The sequence below is a fragment of the Pseudophryne corroboree genome, chromosome 1, assembly GCF_028390025.1.
Source record: "Pseudophryne corroboree isolate aPseCor3 chromosome 1, aPseCor3.hap2, whole genome shotgun sequence".
In the NCBI taxonomy this organism is placed as follows: Eukaryota; Metazoa; Chordata; class Amphibia; order Anura; family Myobatrachidae; genus Pseudophryne; species Pseudophryne corroboree.
Genome location: NC_086444.1, coordinates 752,313,097 through 752,333,580, shown reverse-complemented (window position 1 = coordinate 752,333,580; position 20,484 = coordinate 752,313,097). Strand labels below are relative to the sequence as shown.

The 20,484-nt window shown below is 46.0% G+C and overlaps 1 protein-coding gene across 4 annotated transcripts in view; it reads right to left on the bottom strand.

Moving 5' to 3' along the window:
* Positions 1 to 20,484, bottom strand: part of USO1 (USO1 vesicle transport factor) — a 285,018-nt gene that overhangs the window by 8,141 nt on the left and 256,393 nt on the right. For all 4 annotated transcript variants that reach the window (XM_063916925.1, XM_063916933.1, XM_063916940.1 and 1 more), the window contains 4 exons: positions 19,992 to 20,063; positions 14,940 to 15,032; positions 14,561 to 14,665; positions 13,656 to 13,871 (listed from right to left, as the gene is read on the bottom strand). In XM_063916925.1, coding sequence (XP_063772995.1) covers positions 13,656 to 13,871; positions 14,561 to 14,665; positions 14,940 to 15,032; positions 19,992 to 20,063 — 486 coding nt within the window. The remainder of the gene's footprint in view (positions 1 to 13,655; positions 13,872 to 14,560; positions 14,666 to 14,939; positions 15,033 to 19,991; positions 20,064 to 20,484) is intronic.

The following is a 20,484-nucleotide window of genomic DNA, read 5'->3' as shown; positions in this document are numbered from 1 at the left end:
CTGTACCTGTTTTCCACCGTTTTCTGAGTGTCAGGAATTGCTGTGTGTGTCAGACAAAGGCGCCAAAATGCTGCTGGTCCTGCTTTAAGGTAACTTGATCGCAGCTAAGCGTCTTAACTATCACACCAGAAAATCCTAGTGTTCTGAGTGTTGGAAATATGTACTGGTAAATTCTTTTAAAATAATGTTGCATCATTTTAAAATGTCTTGTGGGAGAAAATCAAGAAAAGTATTAAAATATACTTTTTTTTAAACAGAATGAGCTATTCTTGAAGTTTCTATACTTTTTAGTACTTGAGCTATTAGTCAAATTCTAGTTCTATGCACCATTTTATAAAGGGGTTCCAGTCTATAGATAGACAGTTAAAAGACAGACCGTCATTAGGCAGACACCATATGATCGACAGTCAAAAGTCAGAAAGGATCAAAAGTCAGACAATGTCAAGTCAAACACAAAAAAGAAATATATATATTTTTTCTGTGTTTTTCTATTTTTTTTTTTTTTACAACTTTTGCCTCATTTAATACTCATGTCACAAACTATTACCTTTTAGTAAAGTTGTGGCGAGCGAAGCGAGACACCGAGCACTAAGCGTATCCAGCGTAGCGAGCCCGAGAGGGGACGAATTTCCCTAAATTTGGGTTAAAATTTTTTAAAAACACAAAAAAATTCTGACTTATGACCCTGTCTGACTTTTGACTGTTGACCATACGGTGTCTACCTAAAGACTGCATCTTTTAACTGTCTATGTGCTATACCACACCCATATAATAAAAGGAGATTTATGGTAGACTTACCATAGTTAAATCTGTTTCTGCGAGGTACACTGGATTCCACAGGGAATACATTGGGGTGTAGAGTTGGATCTTGATCCGAGACACCAACAGGCTAAAGACTTGACTGTTCCCAGGATGCACTGCACCGCTTCCTCTATAACCCCGCCTCCGGGCACTGGAGCTCGATTTCGTTAACCAGTCCAGTGCAGTAGTAGCTAAAAGAGACGGCAGAAGTTAGTCAAATAGAACCACATTCTCACGACAGGAGAAGGGACCAGTGGCTAATGCCATACAAACCCAAAGAAGCTAAGTGCGTCAGGGTGGGCGCCCTGTGGAATCCAGTGTACCTCGCAGAAAGAGATTTAACTATGGTAAGTCTACCATAAATCTCCTTTTCTGCAGTGGGGTACACTGGGATTCCACAGGGAATACATCGGGGTTGTCCTAAAGCAATTTCTCATGGGAGGCGATGCACCACAGCAGGCACAAGAACACGGCGTCCACAGGAAGCTTCCTGGGAGACGAAGTATCAAAGGCATAGAACCTATTGAACGTGTTCACTGAGAACCACGTAGCCACCTTGCACAATTGTTCAGCGGACGTGCCACGGCGGGCCGCCCAAGAAGGTCCAACAGACCGAGTAGAATGGGCTTTAATAGCAGCAGAAGCTGGGAGTCCAACCTGTGCATAAGCTTGTGCAATCACAATTCTTATCCATCTGGCCAAGGTTTGCTTATTCAAAGGCCAGCCACGTTTGTGAAAATCAAAAAGAACAAAAAGGGTATCTGACCTCCGGATAGAGGCAGTCCTCTCCATGTTGACACGGAGAGCCTGTACCACATCCAAAGACCGTTCTTTGGAAGGCAAACCAGAAGAGATAAAAGCCGGGACCACAATCTCTTGGTTAAGATGGAAAGAAGATACCACTTTAGGTAGATAACCAGGGCGAGTTCGAATAACTGACCGGTCATGGTGAAAAATAAATAACGACAGGACAGGACAAAGAGCCTAAGTCCGACACCCTCCTAGCAGAGGCAATAGCCAGCAGAAACACGACCTTAAGCGGAAGACATTTAAGGTCCACAGACTCAAGAGGTTCAAATGGAGACTCTTGTAGGGCATTTAAGACAACAGACAGATCCCATGGAGCCACAGGGGGGACATAGGGAGGCTGAATCCGTAAAACATCCTGAGTGAAAGTATGAACACCAGGAATAGACGCAATTTTTCTCTGAAACCACACCGAGAACGCAGATATATGAACCTTGAGGGAGGCAAGACGAAGGCCTTAATCTAGGCCTTGTTGCAGAAAAGCCAAAAGCCTGGAAGATCTGAACGAAGAGGAATCATAATTTTTAGCAGCACACCATGTGAAGTAAGAGATCCAGACCCTGTAATAAATCCGTGCAGAAGCCGGTTTGCGGGCCTTCATAGTTTGAATAACTGCCTCGGAGAATCCTTTGTTCCTCAGGAGTGAAGATTCAGGAGCCACGCCGTCAAAGCCAGTCTGGCCAGGTCCGGATAGACACAAGGGCCCTGAACGAGGAATTCTGGGCGTTGAGGAAGTAGAAGAGGATGCTCTATCAAGAGACCTTGCAGGTCTGAGAACCAATGCCGTCTGGGCCATGCTGGAGCGACTAGAAGTAGTATTCCTCTTTCTTGCTTGAACTTCAGTAGTACACTGGGCAGGAGTGACAATGGAGGGATCACGTATGGCAGCTGAAAGTTCCATGGAATTGACAGTGCGTACACGAACGCTGCTTGAGGATCCCTTGTCCTTGATCTGAAGACCGGAACCTTGTGATTGTGTCGAGACGCCATCAGGTCTACATCTGGTAGCCCCCACTAGTAGTTGAAAGACTTCCGGATGAAGACTCCACACCCCAGCGTGAACGTCCTGATGACTGTGGAAATCCGCTTCCCAGTTGAGGACGCTGGGAATGAACACTGCCGATATCGCTGGCAGATGGTGTTCTGCCCAACGGAGAATTTTTGATACTTCCAACAATGCCACGCGGCTTCGAGTGCCGCCTTGATGATTTATGTACGCCACCGTGGTGGCATTGTCTGATTGTACTTGAACAGGCCTGTTCTGTACCAGAGGCAGGGCAAGCGTCAACGCACTGAACACTGCCCGCAATTCCAGAATGTTTATTGGGAGGAGATATTCCTACCTGGTCCACCGACCCTGGAGAGAGTGTTGCTCCAACACCGCGCCCCAACCCCGCAGACTGGTGTCCGTTGTCAGGAGGACCAAGTTGGAGAAACAGAAGGGACGGCCCCTGCTCAACTGTTGGTCCTGTAGCCACCAGCTCAGTGACAGACGAACCTCCGGAGTCAAGAGGATCATTTGAGACCTGATCCGATGGGGCAGGCCATCCCACTTGGAAAGTATTAACCTCTGCAGAGGGTGGGAATGAAATTGAGCGTGCTCTACCATGTCAAAAGCCGACACCATGAGGCCTAGTACTTGCATTGCCAAGTTTATTGACACAATCTCTGGCTGTGTGTGTCCAGCAGTGCCCCCAGGTGCACCATGCTCCGAGCAGGGACTAGCAAGGACTTTTTCCAGTTGATGAGCCACCCGTGGGCCTGTAGGAATTGGACCGTCAGTTCCAGATGACTAAGGAGAACATCTTGGGAGTTCGCCAGGATCAGCAAGTCGTCCAGATACAGCAGGATCCTGATTTCCTGGTGGCGGCGAAGGGCCGTCATCACGGCCATGACCTTGGTGAAGATCAGAGAGGCCGTGGCCAGTCCAAATGGCAGAGCCTGGAACTGATAATGGAGGTTGCCAATAGCAAACCGTAGATATTGTTGATGCGAGACAGCAATAGGTATATGCAGGTAAGCATCCTGTATGTCCAGGGATACCATATAGTCTTCGGGTTCCATGGCCAGTACAATAGAGCGCAGTTTCCATATGGAATTTGGACACTCTCACAAATTTGTTCAATGCTTTGAGGTTGAGTATAGGCCGGAAGGACCCATTTGGCTTCGGAACTAGAAACGGGGTCGAATAGTATCTCCTGTCTCTCTGGGACAGAGGTACCGGCAGTACCACTCCTGTGTCCAGGAGGGATTGCACAACCAAGTATAGAACTTGAGCTTTTAACGGATCCGAAAGGATAACAGTCGAGCAGAACTGGCGAGGGGGACGTCTCTCGAAAAATTGCGTACCCGTGAGAGACACCTTCCCGCACCCAGGCGTCCGAAGTGGTCTTTAACCAGGCTGGGCAAACTGCAGAAGTCGGCCTCCCACCCTGTGGTCCACCAGGGGGAGGGCCGCCCCGTCATGCAGCAGGCTTGTCTTGTTTGGAAGCAGGCTGATGGGCGGCTCAGGATTACTTAGGTTTGGGCTTAGTTTGGAAGTACGAGCCTGTCTCGGGTACGCCAGACACTTTGCCTTCCCTGGAGGTCGAAAGGAACGAAAAGTGGTACTCTTTGCCTTCGGTGCAGAAATCAGGATTTTGGTACTTACCGATAAATCCCTTTCTCCGATTCCACAGGGGCCACTGGAGTGTAGTTACAATGGGGAATAGTAGGCAGTAATTGGGAGCTGGCACTTTAAAATTCTCACACTGTGGCTAGCTCCTCCCCTACTATCTCCCCTCCAAGCCAGTCTACGTAAAACTGTGCCCGATGAGAGATGGAATAAACAAACCTTAAGGTAGAGGAGGTTAATGACGCCCTGTAAACCAGGATAACCCAAACTAAACCTGGAACAGAACCTGACAAAAACCAGGCTAGACTGAACTCAACAAGCAGTCATATGGTGATCTGCAAACCTTTAAGCAAAAAACAAGGAGGAACAGCGCTGGGCGGGCGTCCAGTGGCCCCTGTGGAATCGGAGAAAGGGATTTATCGGTAAGTACCAAAATCCTGATTTCTCCTTCATCCACTAGGGGCCACTGGAGTGTAGTTACAATGGGGACGTCCCAGAGCTCCCAAAAACGGGTGGGAGAGCGCTGAGAGTCCTGTAAAAACTGCTCGGCCAAACTGTGATGCAGAGGCCGCAAAAGTGTCAAACTTGTAGAATTTGACAAAACAAATGTCGGTCCGACCAAGTAGCCGCCCGACAAAGTATTCATGGAGACCCCACGGGAAGCCGCCCACGAAGGTCTTACAATGCGCGTAAAGTGCGCTGAAATGGAAAACGGAGGCTCCCTAGCAACCGCTAAGAAGACTGTCTGATGGTCAGATGTATCCAACGCACCAGCGTATGCTGAGACCCCGGCTATTTAGCACGGGAGCATCCTAAAGAACCAAGAAGAAAAACACTTCGTCGAATAGCCTAAGACCTCTGTAGAGAGAGTCGGTGAGCCCTGACAACATTCAAAGAGGACCGAAAAACACTAGTGTCAGATTTATATGAAAAATGGACATCCCCTCTGGAAGAAACGACTGCTGAGGCCGAAGCTCAGCCGGGGGAGTTGCCAATAGAGTACTCCCTAAAAAAGAGGCCGAACTTACAGCCGCTAGGCTAATCTCTTTTGGAAGAAAACCGAAAAAGGCAAAGAGCTAAAATTCCGGTCATTGTGGTTTGAAGCGCAGCGGAGCCAAACCTCCCAGGGACACCAAAGATGAATGGTAACTGAAAGAAGGGGAAAACCCCTTTTATCCTTATTATGTCCCATAAAGTTTTCCAAAAGTGGCAAAAGCGAGAAGAGGTAACAGACTTCTGAAATCGGGGCCCAGTAGGCCTAACCGAACTAGGGAACTCCTCCCTTCTGAGGTCTCGTGAACAGTCACCCGGTTAAACGAAACAAGTGTAAGATTGAACAAAGAAAAGGACCCTGTTGAAGTAGACAGTCCAGTCTAGGTAGGAGCCCAGGCTCCTCTACTGACAACAGGTGTATCTGTATCGTCAAGTCATGCGTGGCCCAACCAGCGCCACCGAGAGGACTAGCACGCATAATTCCCTCCTGTGTCACCGAACATGAGGTAGAAATAGAAAAGGAGGCAGGATAGAGTAACCAGAAAACTCCCCGGAGCCCTGAGGGCCTCCTCGGCTACTGCCGCCAGAGCTCACGTCCGAGAGTAGTAAAGGGTTAAAGAGTCAGTCAGAACGCCCTGAGGTCGATCCGAAATCTCCGCCCACAGCGGACCGGCTGACAAAACTCCGGGGAATGTTCCCTCACCCGGGAGTCTGACCTGGAAAGAAGATTGTTCTCCCCCGCTCAGAGAGGAATGTAGGCGACCACTCATTGTGTCGCAACTTGACTGAAGGAATAGAGTACCTGGTGCCGAGGAAGGAAAAATCCTCTGACGGACCGTGTTGAGAAACGTCTACGAGGAGCATAGATTGGATCTGTCTCGAACCAGAAGCTCCTGGATCCTCCGGATATTCAGAAGCCACCTAATGTACAGAGTGGGATAGTAGCAATAGATTGTCCCATTAGGGAACCAACGTCACCTACTGTCCTTGAAAAAGAGTTATTGTGTGATCTTCCTGAACCCTGTGGGAGCGGAAGAGAGAACGAAAGGAAAGGACTGACAGTGAAAATGAGAATCCTGTAATGCGAATCTGAGAAAAGCCCGTCCAACGGAAATCAGTAAACAGGCATCCCTGAAGACAAGGGACACGTAAAACTCCCTTTCTTGTTCAAAACTAGCAATCACAGACTGAAAGGATTGTAAGGCCAGAATAGGCCTGGCCTAGCCAACTGGCTTCGGAACGTGAACAGAAAACAAAGGCCTGAGAACTGTCCCGATTCAAAGGATATCTGAGAAACAGGGATCAACCCCCTTTGCGGTTAGAAGCATATGGAGTGCCGCCTGCAGTATGACTCTCTTGACTCCTGAAACGGTTGTACTGCAAAATCTAGTCTGTAACCGCCCAATCCTTCTCAGTACTCCCCGTAGGACCACCGACATGTGCCTACCCTGGGACCCTCCAGATGGTAGGAAGGTTTGACCTGTAGTGGGTGTATAGGATGACCTAAACTCAGACTGGACCGAGGATGCTGAACCGCTGCTTCAGCCTGTCACCCTGAGATCCCCTGGCGACGGAGATATCGTGTGTGGAGTCGAAAGCTTGAAAGGCACGGAAAGATCTAGAGGAAAAACCGGTAAAGGTCTGTCCTGAAGCTGGGGCAGCAGTAGGAGAAGGAAAAGTGGACTTACCTCCAATGGTTCAAGAAATCCTGCAGAAAGTTCCTTCCCCTGAACCATCTGCCCCATAGGATTTCATGTTCACCTGTCACTGTCGCAGCCCCAGAGGTCGTCGGGTTAAGACAGCCCAAGCGAAAATGCAGGTTCCGAGTCTGCAGACGTGGAGACCTCCAAAGAAGATAAAGCAGAATCGTGATTCTGTGTACCAAAATATCAGTTGATCCTGATGCGAAATATCCTGTAACCTAGAGGACAATTGGTCCACAACCTACCTGCTCCGGACAAGGTAGAACCCGGCTGCCGTATATGTGTCTTCGATGGATACCTGAGCAATGTTGCCTCAGGAAAACGGCAGCTTGTTGGACCGGTGATACATCGAGGGGTAAACCCTGGAGAGGTTCTGATACCATTTCCCTCCGTCTGCGGGGAGAGGATAGGAAAACAAACATTGTTTTATACCTGAAATTGTGTATGCGGGTGTCTGCAAGCGTCTACCGGAGCCTGTCCAGCTCATCCGAAACTGGACCATTTCGTCATCGGCGTCGAACCCTGATGGACCTGACGTGTCCGCCTTCTTTACCTGCAGTATCAGACGAACTGCTGTATAATGCACCTGGATATTCTGAGACACTGGTTGAGACTGCACCTGAAAACAGACATCCTCTGTATCCTGGGCATCTCTCGCCTCCTCCCAGAGGGGCCTTTCCACTGCCGAGTCGTGTAATCTGGGAGTTTAGCAAGGTTCTTTTAGAAACCAGGAGAGGTGAAATGACGTACAAGGTCTCTGGTTAATAGTGACATTACCTGCGTAATCTGAGCTGTTCAAACAGGAGTGTCCTGCAGGTGCGTGGAGGGCTAAGCAGATGGCTCCACCGCATACTTCAGACCTAAGAGGGAATTCTTTGACTATCCCAGGTGAGACAAACGAAAGGAGAAAAGGTGGGTTAAATAAACACAGCGCTATATAAGGTCTGCACTATAATGTGTAGAGACCTACACAATTCCATATAAACTTTCTAGTGAACCAGTAGCGCTGCGCTGTGGGACAGGAGTCTTAGCCACTAGGCCATAGGAGCCCCCCTTAAAGTTTTTTTTTTTTTTTTTGGTCGGGATTCAAAACCCCGGTCCCCCTGTTGAGATACCCGCTACTAGCGTACTGAGCCGCAGCGCTATTTGTGCCTTAAAGTATCTGTTGTGGTACTTGAACCCAGGCCTCTGTGGTTGGGTGTTTAGGGGATTAGTGTGCTGAGCCACACTGTTGTGTATATATATATATATATATATATATACACACATTCCCCAAATTGCCAATAGCATTAGTACCCAGTGACACCAAGGAATAATAAAGGGAAGGCAACTGTATGTAGCGTACCACTAATTTAGGTGCACCAGATGTTTTTGGAGGTTCCGCTGGCTTTTCAAAATGGTGGCCAGCCTGCGAGAAGAGATGGGGGAAAGTGTTATGTGGCAAGGCGGGGCATTTTGTCGTTATAAAATATTGCGGAAGTGGTTTGTTTTACCCCCTATATATGGCACTGTATGCATATATATATATAAATATATATATATATATATACACATATATACATACACCCGCACACATTCATATATCTATATACACAAACAAACACCCAACAGGGTAGATAAATACTGTGTGAAAAACTGTTATTGCACACTAGATTTAAATCCTTAATGAGCTGATCCCCAGCTCCTGTTATATAGCAGGCTCCCTGATCTACAGCCTGTATGGAATGCCGGGCAGAGGACTCTCCTGCAGGAAGGAATGGCTGCCAAAGTGAGATAAACTCTTATCTCCCTGCACAGAAAACTAAAATCCCCCTTTGTGACAATGAGCGCTGGGAGCCGCCGCCGGGAGCCCGCTGAGCAAAGCGGGAATATCAGCCTCACCTTTAAAATGTGCTGGAGCGACCGGGGAGCGGAGGTACTGGAGCGACCGTGGTGCGGAGGTGCTGGAGAGGCTGGAGTACGCGCTGCTGGAGCGGCCGGGGACTTGTACGCGCTGCTGCAGCTGCCGCGGTCGGGGGGCGGAGAGCACTGAGCCTACAGCGCGGGAGTTAGCTCCCCCCCCCCCCCCCCGGCGCCAAATTAAAAAATGAAACCCGCTGCACATGAAGCGGGAAGCGTCTGTATCTCCCGGGCCGCCTGTATGCTGCGGCCGGGGAGCGGAGAGTGCTTAGCGCCGAACGGAGCGGGAGTTAGCTCCGCCCCCTCCACTATTGGCGCCCAATTCAAACTTTTTATTTGTAAAAATAAGCTCTGCATAACCGGCTGCCTGTATACTGCAACCGGGGAGTGGAGATCGCTGAGCACGCTTACAGAGCGGGCTGAAGCTCCCATCTAAAACCCCAAATGCGCCCTTTATACGCTCCGGTATAGGGGGCCACATATGCAAACATTATGGAAGGAGGAGGAGAGGAGGAGGGGGGGGGGAAGGGGAGAGATTGTACTCACCGCTGTCCTTCCCGACACACGCCGCACTTAGCGGTGTTACACTGCTCGACAGAGCGGCCCCGACACGCGCCGCACGCAGCGGTGTCCGGCCCCGGTATCTTCTGCTGGTGGGGCGGCCCCGACACACGCCGCACGCAGCGGTGTCCGGCCGCTGATACTCACCGCTGCCATGCTGCCGGAAATCTTCTGCTGGATGGAGTGGCCCCGACACGCGCCGCACGCAGCGGTGTCCGGCCAACTCAGGAGAGCTCAGTGTCTCCCTCAGCCGGGGCCCATCCCGAGCCGCACGCAGCTGCGATGGGACCCCGCCGGCAGCTCCCACGGTGCAGACTGGCAGTGGCAGAGCTGCCAGTCTGTGCATGTGTGAAAGAAAAATAAAATAATAAAGAAAAAAAAAATTTCTTCAGCTAAACCCAAGTGACCAGCTCACATCGGGCACTAAACTAAGACTGGCTTGGAGGGGAGATAGTAGGGGAGGAGCTAGCCACAGTGTGAGAATTTTAAATGTGCCAGCTCCCAATTACTGCCTACTATTCCCCATTGTAACTACACTCCAGTGGCCCCTAGTGGATGAAGGAGAAGGATTAGTACTTGGGAGAAACGCAGTTTTAGCAGTCACTAAGTCAGTCACAATCTTATTCAGATCCTCCCCAAAAAGGATGTCTCCCTTCAAAGGGAGCACCTCCAAGGTCTTTTTGGAGTGTAGGTCCACCTTCCCGGACCTCAAGCACAGAATTCGGCGAGCAAGTATAGACGTAGTAGACGCCTTGGCTGCCATTACACCTGCCTCAGAGGCCGCCTCCTGAATATAGTGGGAGGCTGGTAATATGAGACAGATTTTGTCTGGCAGTGTCAGAAATATCCTGAGGCAGCTCATCCTCAATTGCCTGAACCCATGCTTCAAATTCCTTTTGCGACCCAGGAGGCTGCTATAGTGGGTCTATGTACAGCACCGAAAAGAGAGTAGATAGACTTCAGGCATCCCTCGACACGCTTATCCGTCGGTTCCTTCAGTGAGGTGACAGTGGTGACAGGCAGAGTAGATGACACCACAAGACGGGCGACATGAGAGTCCACCGGCGGTGGAGTTTCCCACTTGTTACTCAACTCCGCAGGGAAAGGATAACGAGCTAGCATCTTTTTAGACAGGGAAAATGTATTTCCTGGAGACGACCAAGATTCCTGACGTATGTCAATTAAATGGTCAGAATGTGGTAAGACTACTTTAGTAACCTTCTGACGTTTGAACTTATCAGGTTTCTTAGACACAGTAGTGGGATCGATCTCATCATCAATTTGGAGAATCAGCTTAATAGCCTCCACTAGATCAGGAACATCAACATGGGTTGTAGATTCCTCACCAGAAGCGACTGTATTAGTATCTGACGGATCTGTATATTCCCCATCCTCATCAGAAGAATTATCCAAAACAGTAATGGACTGTGAGGAAGAAATGGCCTGCTTAGATGACCCCTTGACCCTAGAGTGGCGTGGGGTAGACTTTTTTTCTAACCAAAGATTGATTTTTGTAATTGTAAACATTATAATTGGGTAGACCGAGTGTCCGCCCAGTGCGGATTAACTACAGGGACAATATGTGGCTGCAATGGCACAGGAGGTCCTACAGGGGGTGTACGACGTGTGACAAGCGTATTCAGCATACTTGAGAATGCTGCCCAAGGTGGTTGCTGTTTGGCCACAGGCTGACTGGGAGATGTATGGCACCTAGTGCCTGAACCATTAGCTAAAATTTCCCCCTCAGGTAAATCCTTGGTGACAGCACTGCATGATGCAGAAGCGTCTGCGGATTTCCTGCCCTGTGTGGCACCTTATAGGGAATGCAGCCTTAGAGCGTAACAGTATAATATAGCCAGACAAACACAATACCTGCAAATGACCCCCTGATTTATGTGACAGTAAATACAGGTCACAAGCAGAGGATTAAAGCAGTATGAGGTGACTGAAACACACAGTAAAAAACCCCAAACAGTATATACTGTGTAGCACTATATATATATATATATATATATATATATATATATAAAGACCCTGACACACCTAGCCCCCCAGGGTACAGAATATAGTGATAGCATGACGTGTGATACACTAGAATGAAATCCACACAGCAGCTACAAGCACACTCAGTCACAGGTACAATACAGAAGTTATTACATAAAACAATAAAACTGCACTGGACTAGTAAAACTACATATAGATATGTATGTATATAGATATTACAATGCACAGTAGATACTGGATGTATATCACAGAATACTTGTACTAAATATTCAGGTAGCAGTACACTTGTTCTTAACTAACACTATCTAAAATGACATGTAGAATATTTAAGTGCCTGTAAATGCACAGCGCTGATGAGACAGGTGGCTTTACAGAGGAGACAGAGCCCTGCTGTTCCTGAGATCAGCCGCAGCTAGTAGTGGAGATGGCGCCAAAATCTGTCAGGGAGTGAGGGAGAGTGAAATGCAGCACCAGGGCGGGAACACCAGCAGTAGATGGCGCCCGGAGCTGGGGGGAAGGGCTACAGGTCAGCGCCTTATCCCCTATGCTGGTCCTCACCACCGGGTACTGTGGAGCCTATGTAAAACGGATTTTAGTAAATTCGACCTGTGCTCCCTGCCCCTGGTGGATATAGTGGGGTCCCTGTGCTGTACAGTGTCCCTGCCAGTGGCAAGGTCCATCTCCTGGGACCGCGATTTACCAGCGGGACCCACCTGGGGGACCCTCTTACCTCCTCCCTGATGTGCAGCCAGGCGATCCAGGAGAGCGTCAGCGGTGGTGTGCCTGAAGACCGGTGCGCCTCCGCTGCAAGTACCCGGGAACCAGCCCGCAGGAGTATGCAGCGCTGCTGGGGAGGTGATGTAGCCACAGCACAGAATATCAAAATGACATAAACAGTGCTGTGGCCCTTGAAGTCTTCTTAAAAAGCTCTTTTCAGGGCTGCCTAGTGCAGCCCACCTGTTAGTGACCTGCTCTGCAGGCACCAACTTACAAACCGAGCTCTAGTGCGGGGAGGCGGGGTTATAGAGGAGGCGGTACAGTGCATCCTGGGAACAGTCAAAGCTTTAGCCTGTTGGTGCCTCGGCTCAAGATCCAATTCTACACTCCGATGTATTCCCTGTGGAATCCCAGTGTACCCCGCTGCAGAAAGATATTTTTTTTTTTTAAATAGCTTGTAGCAGGGAGCATTATTTACATATGGTCGCCTAGTGATCAGCTTTGGAAATATCTTACTAGTCCATCTTAGAAAACATAATGGGACTCCAGCATGTTCTTTGGAAGAGAGATTATTTGGGTTCAAGTTAAAGAGAGGGAGTCTTCTTTTGTATAGACTTTTTACCATTCTGGATTGGCATGTTATTATCTTTCACCAGGCGACCATATGTAAATAATGCTCCCTGCTACAAGCTATTTAAAAAAACGAATAGCTTTATTATACAGGATATATGAAGGTAAGTTAAAGTAGCAATTGCAACTATCTAATTTAAGATGTATGGGAAGTAAAGTGGCAGGAGAGGGAAATTTGACCACTAAGGGCTTGGTCCAGTAACTTATATTCCTCAGGTGGTTTTCTCACATTGTAACACAATGCAAGAAAAATATAATAGTTATAAACACATCTCTATGCGGTGCTCCATGGCCAGCATTGATATGGCTTGCTGAAAGAGTAAATACCCGATCAGTGGTTCTCAAAATGTGTGCCTAGGCACCCTGGGGTGTCTCGGGGCATTTACAGAGGTGCCCTGGGTTGGTGGCCTAGGACGAATTCAAATCATTTGTGGTCAATGTAATAAGCAAAACCAGAGCTGGTGGCTGCCAATCATAACATATGTGGACAAAGAGAAGCAAATCTTATACCTCACCACACAATTGAGCCTAAGGATGAAATATAAAGACAATCTGCTTAACATTTCTTTCAAAATTTCTCAATAAGAAACTTTTGGCCTACGAGTGCCGTAAAAACATATGATATTCTAGTTTGGAAACCACTGTACTGGCTGTATTATTAAGGGGCGGCATATTCCAAGCCGTGTAAATCACTGTTGCCCTTGTGAAAAGCACAGGCAGCAATAGAAATTATTGTCTATGCTGGACTATTATCATTATTTACTTGCACAAATAGTTAAGGGTTTCCATTGAAAAGAAAAGCCCCATCCAGCTAAAGTGAGAATTATTTCACTATATAGCAGTCCTTAGCACTTGCCTCTGCCTTCACGTGCTATTATGTGCTGTGCTCAGTGGTTAGCGACACACCTTCAGTATGTCTGCCTTACCTGTTCTCCAAGTTCTTTCAGTTTATTCTTCAGAGAGAGGATTTTCTGGTCTTGATCAGCCAGAAGTATCAACAGATCATCTTGTTCCTTCTTGGACTCTGCCAGGTCCTGCACTAGTTTCAGTTTCTCATCTTGTAAAATAGCTGATGTACTGCGAGCTGAATCCAGCTCCTGTTTTAAAGAAAACTTCTCCTCAGATAATGCTTTTAGCTCTTCCTACAAGAAAAACAAAAGATGGTAAGAAAATGCAGCGGTCTTCTTACCGCATCTGCAAAACAACATTTTTCTACGTTTGAAACTGGGCCATAATATTGTCCTAATTTACAAAGCGTACTCTTCCGGGTGAAGAGAACATGTAGCAGTACACTTATTTACAAGGAAGGTCAATGCCCACAGGCCTGTTCCCTTTTCATTCCCTTCCATACGCCTATCAACAGAAACAAGTGGCTATAGTTTAAATAAGTCCCCGACAATATTACACACATCATGAGCAAGAATTCATGTCGTCAACATCATGGGGACTGCAGTTGCTTGTAGGGGTCATCTTGGAAGCTGAGGAAGGACATGCAAATGATAGTACGGTGCAGTGTAGAAGAGCTGGCTGTATGAATTTTATACCATTTTAAACAGTTTAAAGACTCTTTCTAAGCAGCCAGAGACCCCCTCACGGATACTATATTCAAACATGGTGGTGTGTTCTCCATTTGAAAGTATGTGCCCAGTTTAAGTCCTAGTGGGTATGTACGCACGCACGCACGCACGCACACACACACACACCTAAAAATAAATTCTGAATATGTGCTTTTTTTGAAAGGACTGGGTTTCAAAATAAAATATACTAAAAAAGTTATTTCCGTGATTAGATCATTTTTGGTTTAATCAGGTAATTCGTAAAACAGACAAACCTTTACAGAATTAAGGTCTTGCAGCAAGTTTGCCACCTTCTCTTCATAGGCATTATCTTTGGAAGCAGCAGGTACTGTATGATCATAGGATGCTGTTACTGGAAGCTGTGAGGTGAAGAAAGTATTCAGAGCGCCTTAGATCACAGTGAAGATGAATGAACAAAAAGACGGACTAAAACATGACCAACACCAATTTCTTTTCATTTTACAGTTTCTCCCTAAATATGTCTACATGCTTACACAGGCATTCCTCTCATCTCTCTCAATTTTGTCACACATACTATAGAAGCCAGCACAAGCACTGTATATTTATGCTGATAGATGCATTTTACAGAAACACCACCACTGTGGCAGATACAAGAAGACAACATACACTGACCTCTAATTTTTCAAGAAGCTCCATTCTTTCTGATTGTAGTCTGTTGATCTCTACAGACTGAACATGTAGCTGGGATCTTAGGGTTTCCATCTCCTGGGACAAAAAAAAGAGCACAAAACAATTCACGTCAGGAAAAAAAGTAATCAAACCATCATAAAGATTTTTTTTTTATACACTCAAGCTGGGTACACACTGGCCGATATATCGAAAAATCATGGGTCCGTCGGCCTGTGTGTACGAGCGATAGGTCTGTGAACTCCGTCGTTCACGGACCTATCGCGTTGGCCCTGCTGCATAGCCGATGGCCAAAATATCGTTAGATATAGTGGCCCGTACACAAGCTGCAGGAGCCGGCGGTGACTGACAGCTGAACTGAGTGGACATGTGTAAATGCCCTCCCAGTTCGGGACATCAGTCCCCGACGGATCGGGCAGTGTGCATGCTCAGCACACTTCCCGATCCGGCTTTAGATATATCTGCAGATCAATTGATCTGCAGATATATCATTAGGTGTGTACTCCGCATTAGACTGCCTGATAAAGCAGTCTCCTCGCCCTCATCGGCCACATGCAATGAGAATATAATGAATAACCACAACCTTCCCAAACCGCTTTGAAAATAGTCTCTACACTTTTTGGGGACAGAGCTCCCACCATAAACAAAGTCACTGGTGTGGATTCAACCCTCCAACCCTGGATTCAATATAAATGGTTTCTTTAATTAACATTTCCTGCAGGCTTGATGTATGTATGTATGATCCACCACTAATACGTTTCTTTTCTTTCTGTTTTTACTTCCCTAAATACCTGGCTACATGTATGAGATCAAGGGTATATAAATGTAAGGTAGATTTTAGATTATTGGCAGTACCATCATGCTTATCTTTAAATATTGTTTGTCATTATCACGTATTTTTATATAGATACATCGTGCACCTTTTGATATATGATGTTTGTCTTATGTAAAAAAAATGTAAAATATATATTTTATTATATAGGATTGTCCTTTGAGATATCTAATTGTTGTTAATATGGGCATGTGCAACATGAGTACACAGATTCACATATAATTGTTAATTTTATGATATATATATATATATATATATATATAGGGGTATATTCAATTGGTGTTGAATCCCTTGTTTTGTCGGAAACAATTCGACAATTCAGTAAACCACTTTTCGACAAAAAACCTGCTGGATTCGTTTCGACTTTTGACTTTGACAGTCTAGTGTCTGTAATGTTAAAAACCCGGCTTTTCGACAAAAGTATATTCAATTGAAGATTGGCAAATCGGGATCAGTGGTTTTTGATGTGACTTTCGACAATTTCATTGCGACAAGTTTTTCTGTCGTGAGCGGACAATAAATTTGAAATACTTAAATTTTTTTGAAGTTTTTTTATTTCTACTAGCATATCTATTTATATTTTAAGTAATTATATAATTGTTTTTTGTATTTATGAGTCACGTTATTATATTTTGATTTTTTTCCGAATATTTTTTTCTTTACTGGGCAGAGGGAAGGAATGTACCCATGATTCAACATTTTTACCCAGGTTACACTTCACCAAAGCTACTCCTAAGCTTGAGACTTCAGGGAGAAGAGCAGCCATTACACAGTCAGCTGACTTGTGGAATAATTTTTTAGGACAATCTATGTTTTTAACATATACCGTATATCATATTTTTGTACACTGACTACAATAATGGAGCCTTTTTCTGACCAGATTGTGATGTTCATGAAGGTGAATCCCGGCCGCCCACAATCCGACCATTGGTCCCTTTCCGACCGGAGCTGTGTCAAATCCATTTTAAATTGAATATGTCGAATTCAGTGCCTGGTAAGGAGAGTTTCGACAGTCGAATGCTGTCGAACCTGAAAACTGTCGAATCCACTGCGGTATTCGACACCACTTGAATATACACCATAGTAGTTTCAGGATTGCTATAAAAGAGTTAATCAGCAGACTTTTACAATTAAACGCGATAGCCGGGTACAGGTACTGCCCATTGGACAATCCATACCATGTGATCGGGAACTCTGTGCATAAAGCCCTGGAACTTACATGGAAGCGGCACTTCTTGAAAAAGGATACAGCAGTATCTGAAACGCATTTTAGGCCGCCACTAAACTACACATGGTGTGTGGACTAAACGGAGAGGGTACTGATCGGCTGCACAGAGCGTTCCCGCAGAACACAACAGCGCTTCAACAGTGACGGTCTTCTGCAGCACGGACGGTATTTGTGAGGTCTGATCCCATCCCTGTGTAGTCTGACTACGTGCACTTTTTGTTATGTACCAGTTTTTATACATTCAGATAGAATAAATATGTTTGGGTTTTTGATATCCACGTGAATGATCTTTATCCAGAGGGGTGAACCAAAAGATACCTTTGCATGAAAGCGAGACTGAACTATGATGTAAGTGTAATTTCTATCATTTTACAATACAGTGGAAGATTGCATGCTGGTGTTAAAAGATGCCTTTGTGCGACAACGAGTCAGAATACTAATGTAAGTGTCTGCCCAGAAGCCAAGCAAAGGAAAATCGTCTTTATTGCGAGAGAAAGAAATGTAGACAGCATAAGAGCCTGTTACACTTTTCGCAGATTGTATCATTCAGTGTGATTACAATACTTAGTATCCATTCAGTTCCCACACATAGCAGTTCAGCAAAGAGGGATCGCTGGATTCAAAAGAGAGACATTGTTGTCACTGAATGAAAGGGTGTTTTTATTGGATTTGAATGGTAAAATATTCTGTATACTACCTGTTTTCAAACACAGACAAGTATTTTAAATTACAGCGCAGACACCTTAGATCAGTGGTTTCTACATATGTTCTACTAAGTATGGGTGTTTCCTAATTAAGGTGTCAGCTGCATTTGCTGGGCAGCGCAGGTTTGAACCACTACAAATTGTTTACATAGAGCTATAGCGTCTGTCTGACTTACGCTAAGGCGGGTGTTCAAGCATCTGTTGTAATGGAGAAGATACCTGCATGGGGAACTAAGCTGACAGAGACCCTGAACTCAAGCAAGTTCAGCTACAACAGTCTGGGCACCCTATGTAAGCAGAGAATGAACCCCACAGGAGGTGGCAGCCTAGAATCTGAAGGCTGATTAGTTAATTGGAGGGGGAAGGGGGGGGGAAGTGGGGGGGAGAACTGACATGATGTACCGCTGTAAAATACTCTTCACAAAGACCACTATGATTCTGTGCCTGACCAGAAACTACCTCACTGCAGGGAATTGTATGCTGCTCCCCCCTCTTTATAGGCATTAGTAGTATGATATTTGGAAGACATGACATTAAGAAAACCAGAGGGTAAGCCCCACACACAATGTATAAGCAGAGGGCACACGTGTGTGCCAATATGGGGAGGGGCGATAAATGTTTGTATACCACAAATTAACAAATGAGTGGAGCAATGAAAAAAAAAAAAACAATCTATAACACAGAATGTTAAAAAAAAAAAGGCAGAAAAAGATAGCAGTGATACATTCAAGCCAAACAGAATAAGTGGTAAAGGGGCAGGAAACTACAACCTGGCACAAGCCGAGAGGTACTGTGTCCCTCTCTCTTTCAGCAGAGTATGCAGGCAGTAGCACTATAAAATGGCAGCTATGCTTGCTAGAAGTGGAGGAGAGAGGAGGAAGAGAATCCCTTTTAGTGGGTAGCCTTGCATAGGGGACACGTCAAGAGGCAGGGGGAGGGGCTTATGGGGTAAAAGCCTACCTCTCCCTCTGTGGCAAAACCCCCCCAGGGAAAATGGGCACGTAATAAACAGGGCACCATTACCAAGCATCACTGGTGGTCTAGTAGAGGTGAGTAGAAGACCTGGCCCTCACCCGCCGCACTGCCATTGGACTCCTACACCTGCGATGAAAGCCGCTATATATGTGTAGCTTACCTGCTCCCAGTTGCCCCCTGCCATAATGGAAGTTGGTGGAGCAGCGGTGAGGGCATCTATGATGCTCACACACTGTCTGCTCATAAAATAAAGTAAAATAAAATATAAAAGAGACTGCTTAGCTCTACAGTGCCCGCTCCAGGACACCAATCTAATATCGGCATATTGGTGCCCAGGGGGCAGGATATAGGGGAGAGGGAGTCTGCGCTGCTGGGAAAGAAAAGTTAACTATTTGGTGACCTGGCCCCCCTGCTCCACTCCAGATCTGCAGTCATTCCAGTGTCCCCGGGTTATGGATCAAAGGGTCGACAGTCAGAAGCTCGACACCAAATTGTTGACATGCACAAGGTTGACAGGGTCGACAAGGAAATAGTCGAAACGAGTTTTTGATGGTTTTTTTTGGTGTCAAAATTTCCTTTCCAGCCCGTGGACCTCCAATAAATGTTCCACGTCCACTCACATGGCGGCTTCGGGGAACATGTTACTATTCCCAATCATAGTCCACATGGATGGTAAAGTATGATAAAATTCCTAAAAATAAAAAAATCCTAAAAATTTATGTCGACCATATGCTGTGTCGTCAATTGCCATCTTTACCATATGTATGTCGATAATTTGGTGTCGACCTTTTAACTGTCGACCTATCATCCAGATACCCATGGCTACAATTCACTGCATAAAAAGGTGATCAAGAGTCATGATAATGGAGTAGAACATTTTCAAACAATCAACAAAGGGATGAAGAGGGAAAGGCAGAAAAGAGATAATGGTAGGTACGTATATCTCAAGTCCCGGTCTAATGTAAATAAAATTAGTTTAAATTCTTTAAAATGTTAAAGAGGAGTCAATCCTTCATTACCCATATTAGGGATAGGAAACTTTTGTTAAATTGATATGGACATATTGTAAAAACAGAAACCCAGACAAAAATCTGGAGTGCATTTTTTTAGGATACTAAATACATATAAATTTACATCCTTTGCCTAACTCCACATGAAGTCATTCTATACTGAAACGTTGCATCAATATTTGCCATTTTCAAACAATTCACCAGAAATAAGCCTTGCTTTAACACCTACATCAAAATATCAGCTCTGTAGGTGGGTTAGTAATGTAGTGATAACAAAGGAACAAATACCTTTTGAAGCTCAGCAGCCTGCTCAGAAACTCCAGTCATTTGCTCCGTCTGACCACCTGCTGGACTGTGCTTCTGAAAAGAAAAAATAAGAATTTACTTACCGATAATTCTATTTCTCGTAGTCCGTAGTGGATGCTGGGAACTCCGTAAGGACCATGGGGAATAGCGGCTCCGCAGGAGACTGGGCACAAAAGTAAAGCTTTAGGACTACCTGGTGTGCACTGGCTCCTCCCCCCATGACCCTCCTCCAAGCCTCAGTTAGGATACTGTGCCCGGACGAGCGTACACAATAAGGAAGGATTTTGAATCCCGGGTAAGACTCATACCAGCCACACCAATCACACCGTACAACCTGTGATCTGAACCCAGTTAACAGCATGATAACAGAGGAGCCTCTGAAAAGATGGCTCACAACAATAATAACCCGATTTTTGTAACAATAACTATGTACAAGTATTGCAGATAATCCGCACTTGGGATGGGCGCCCAGCAT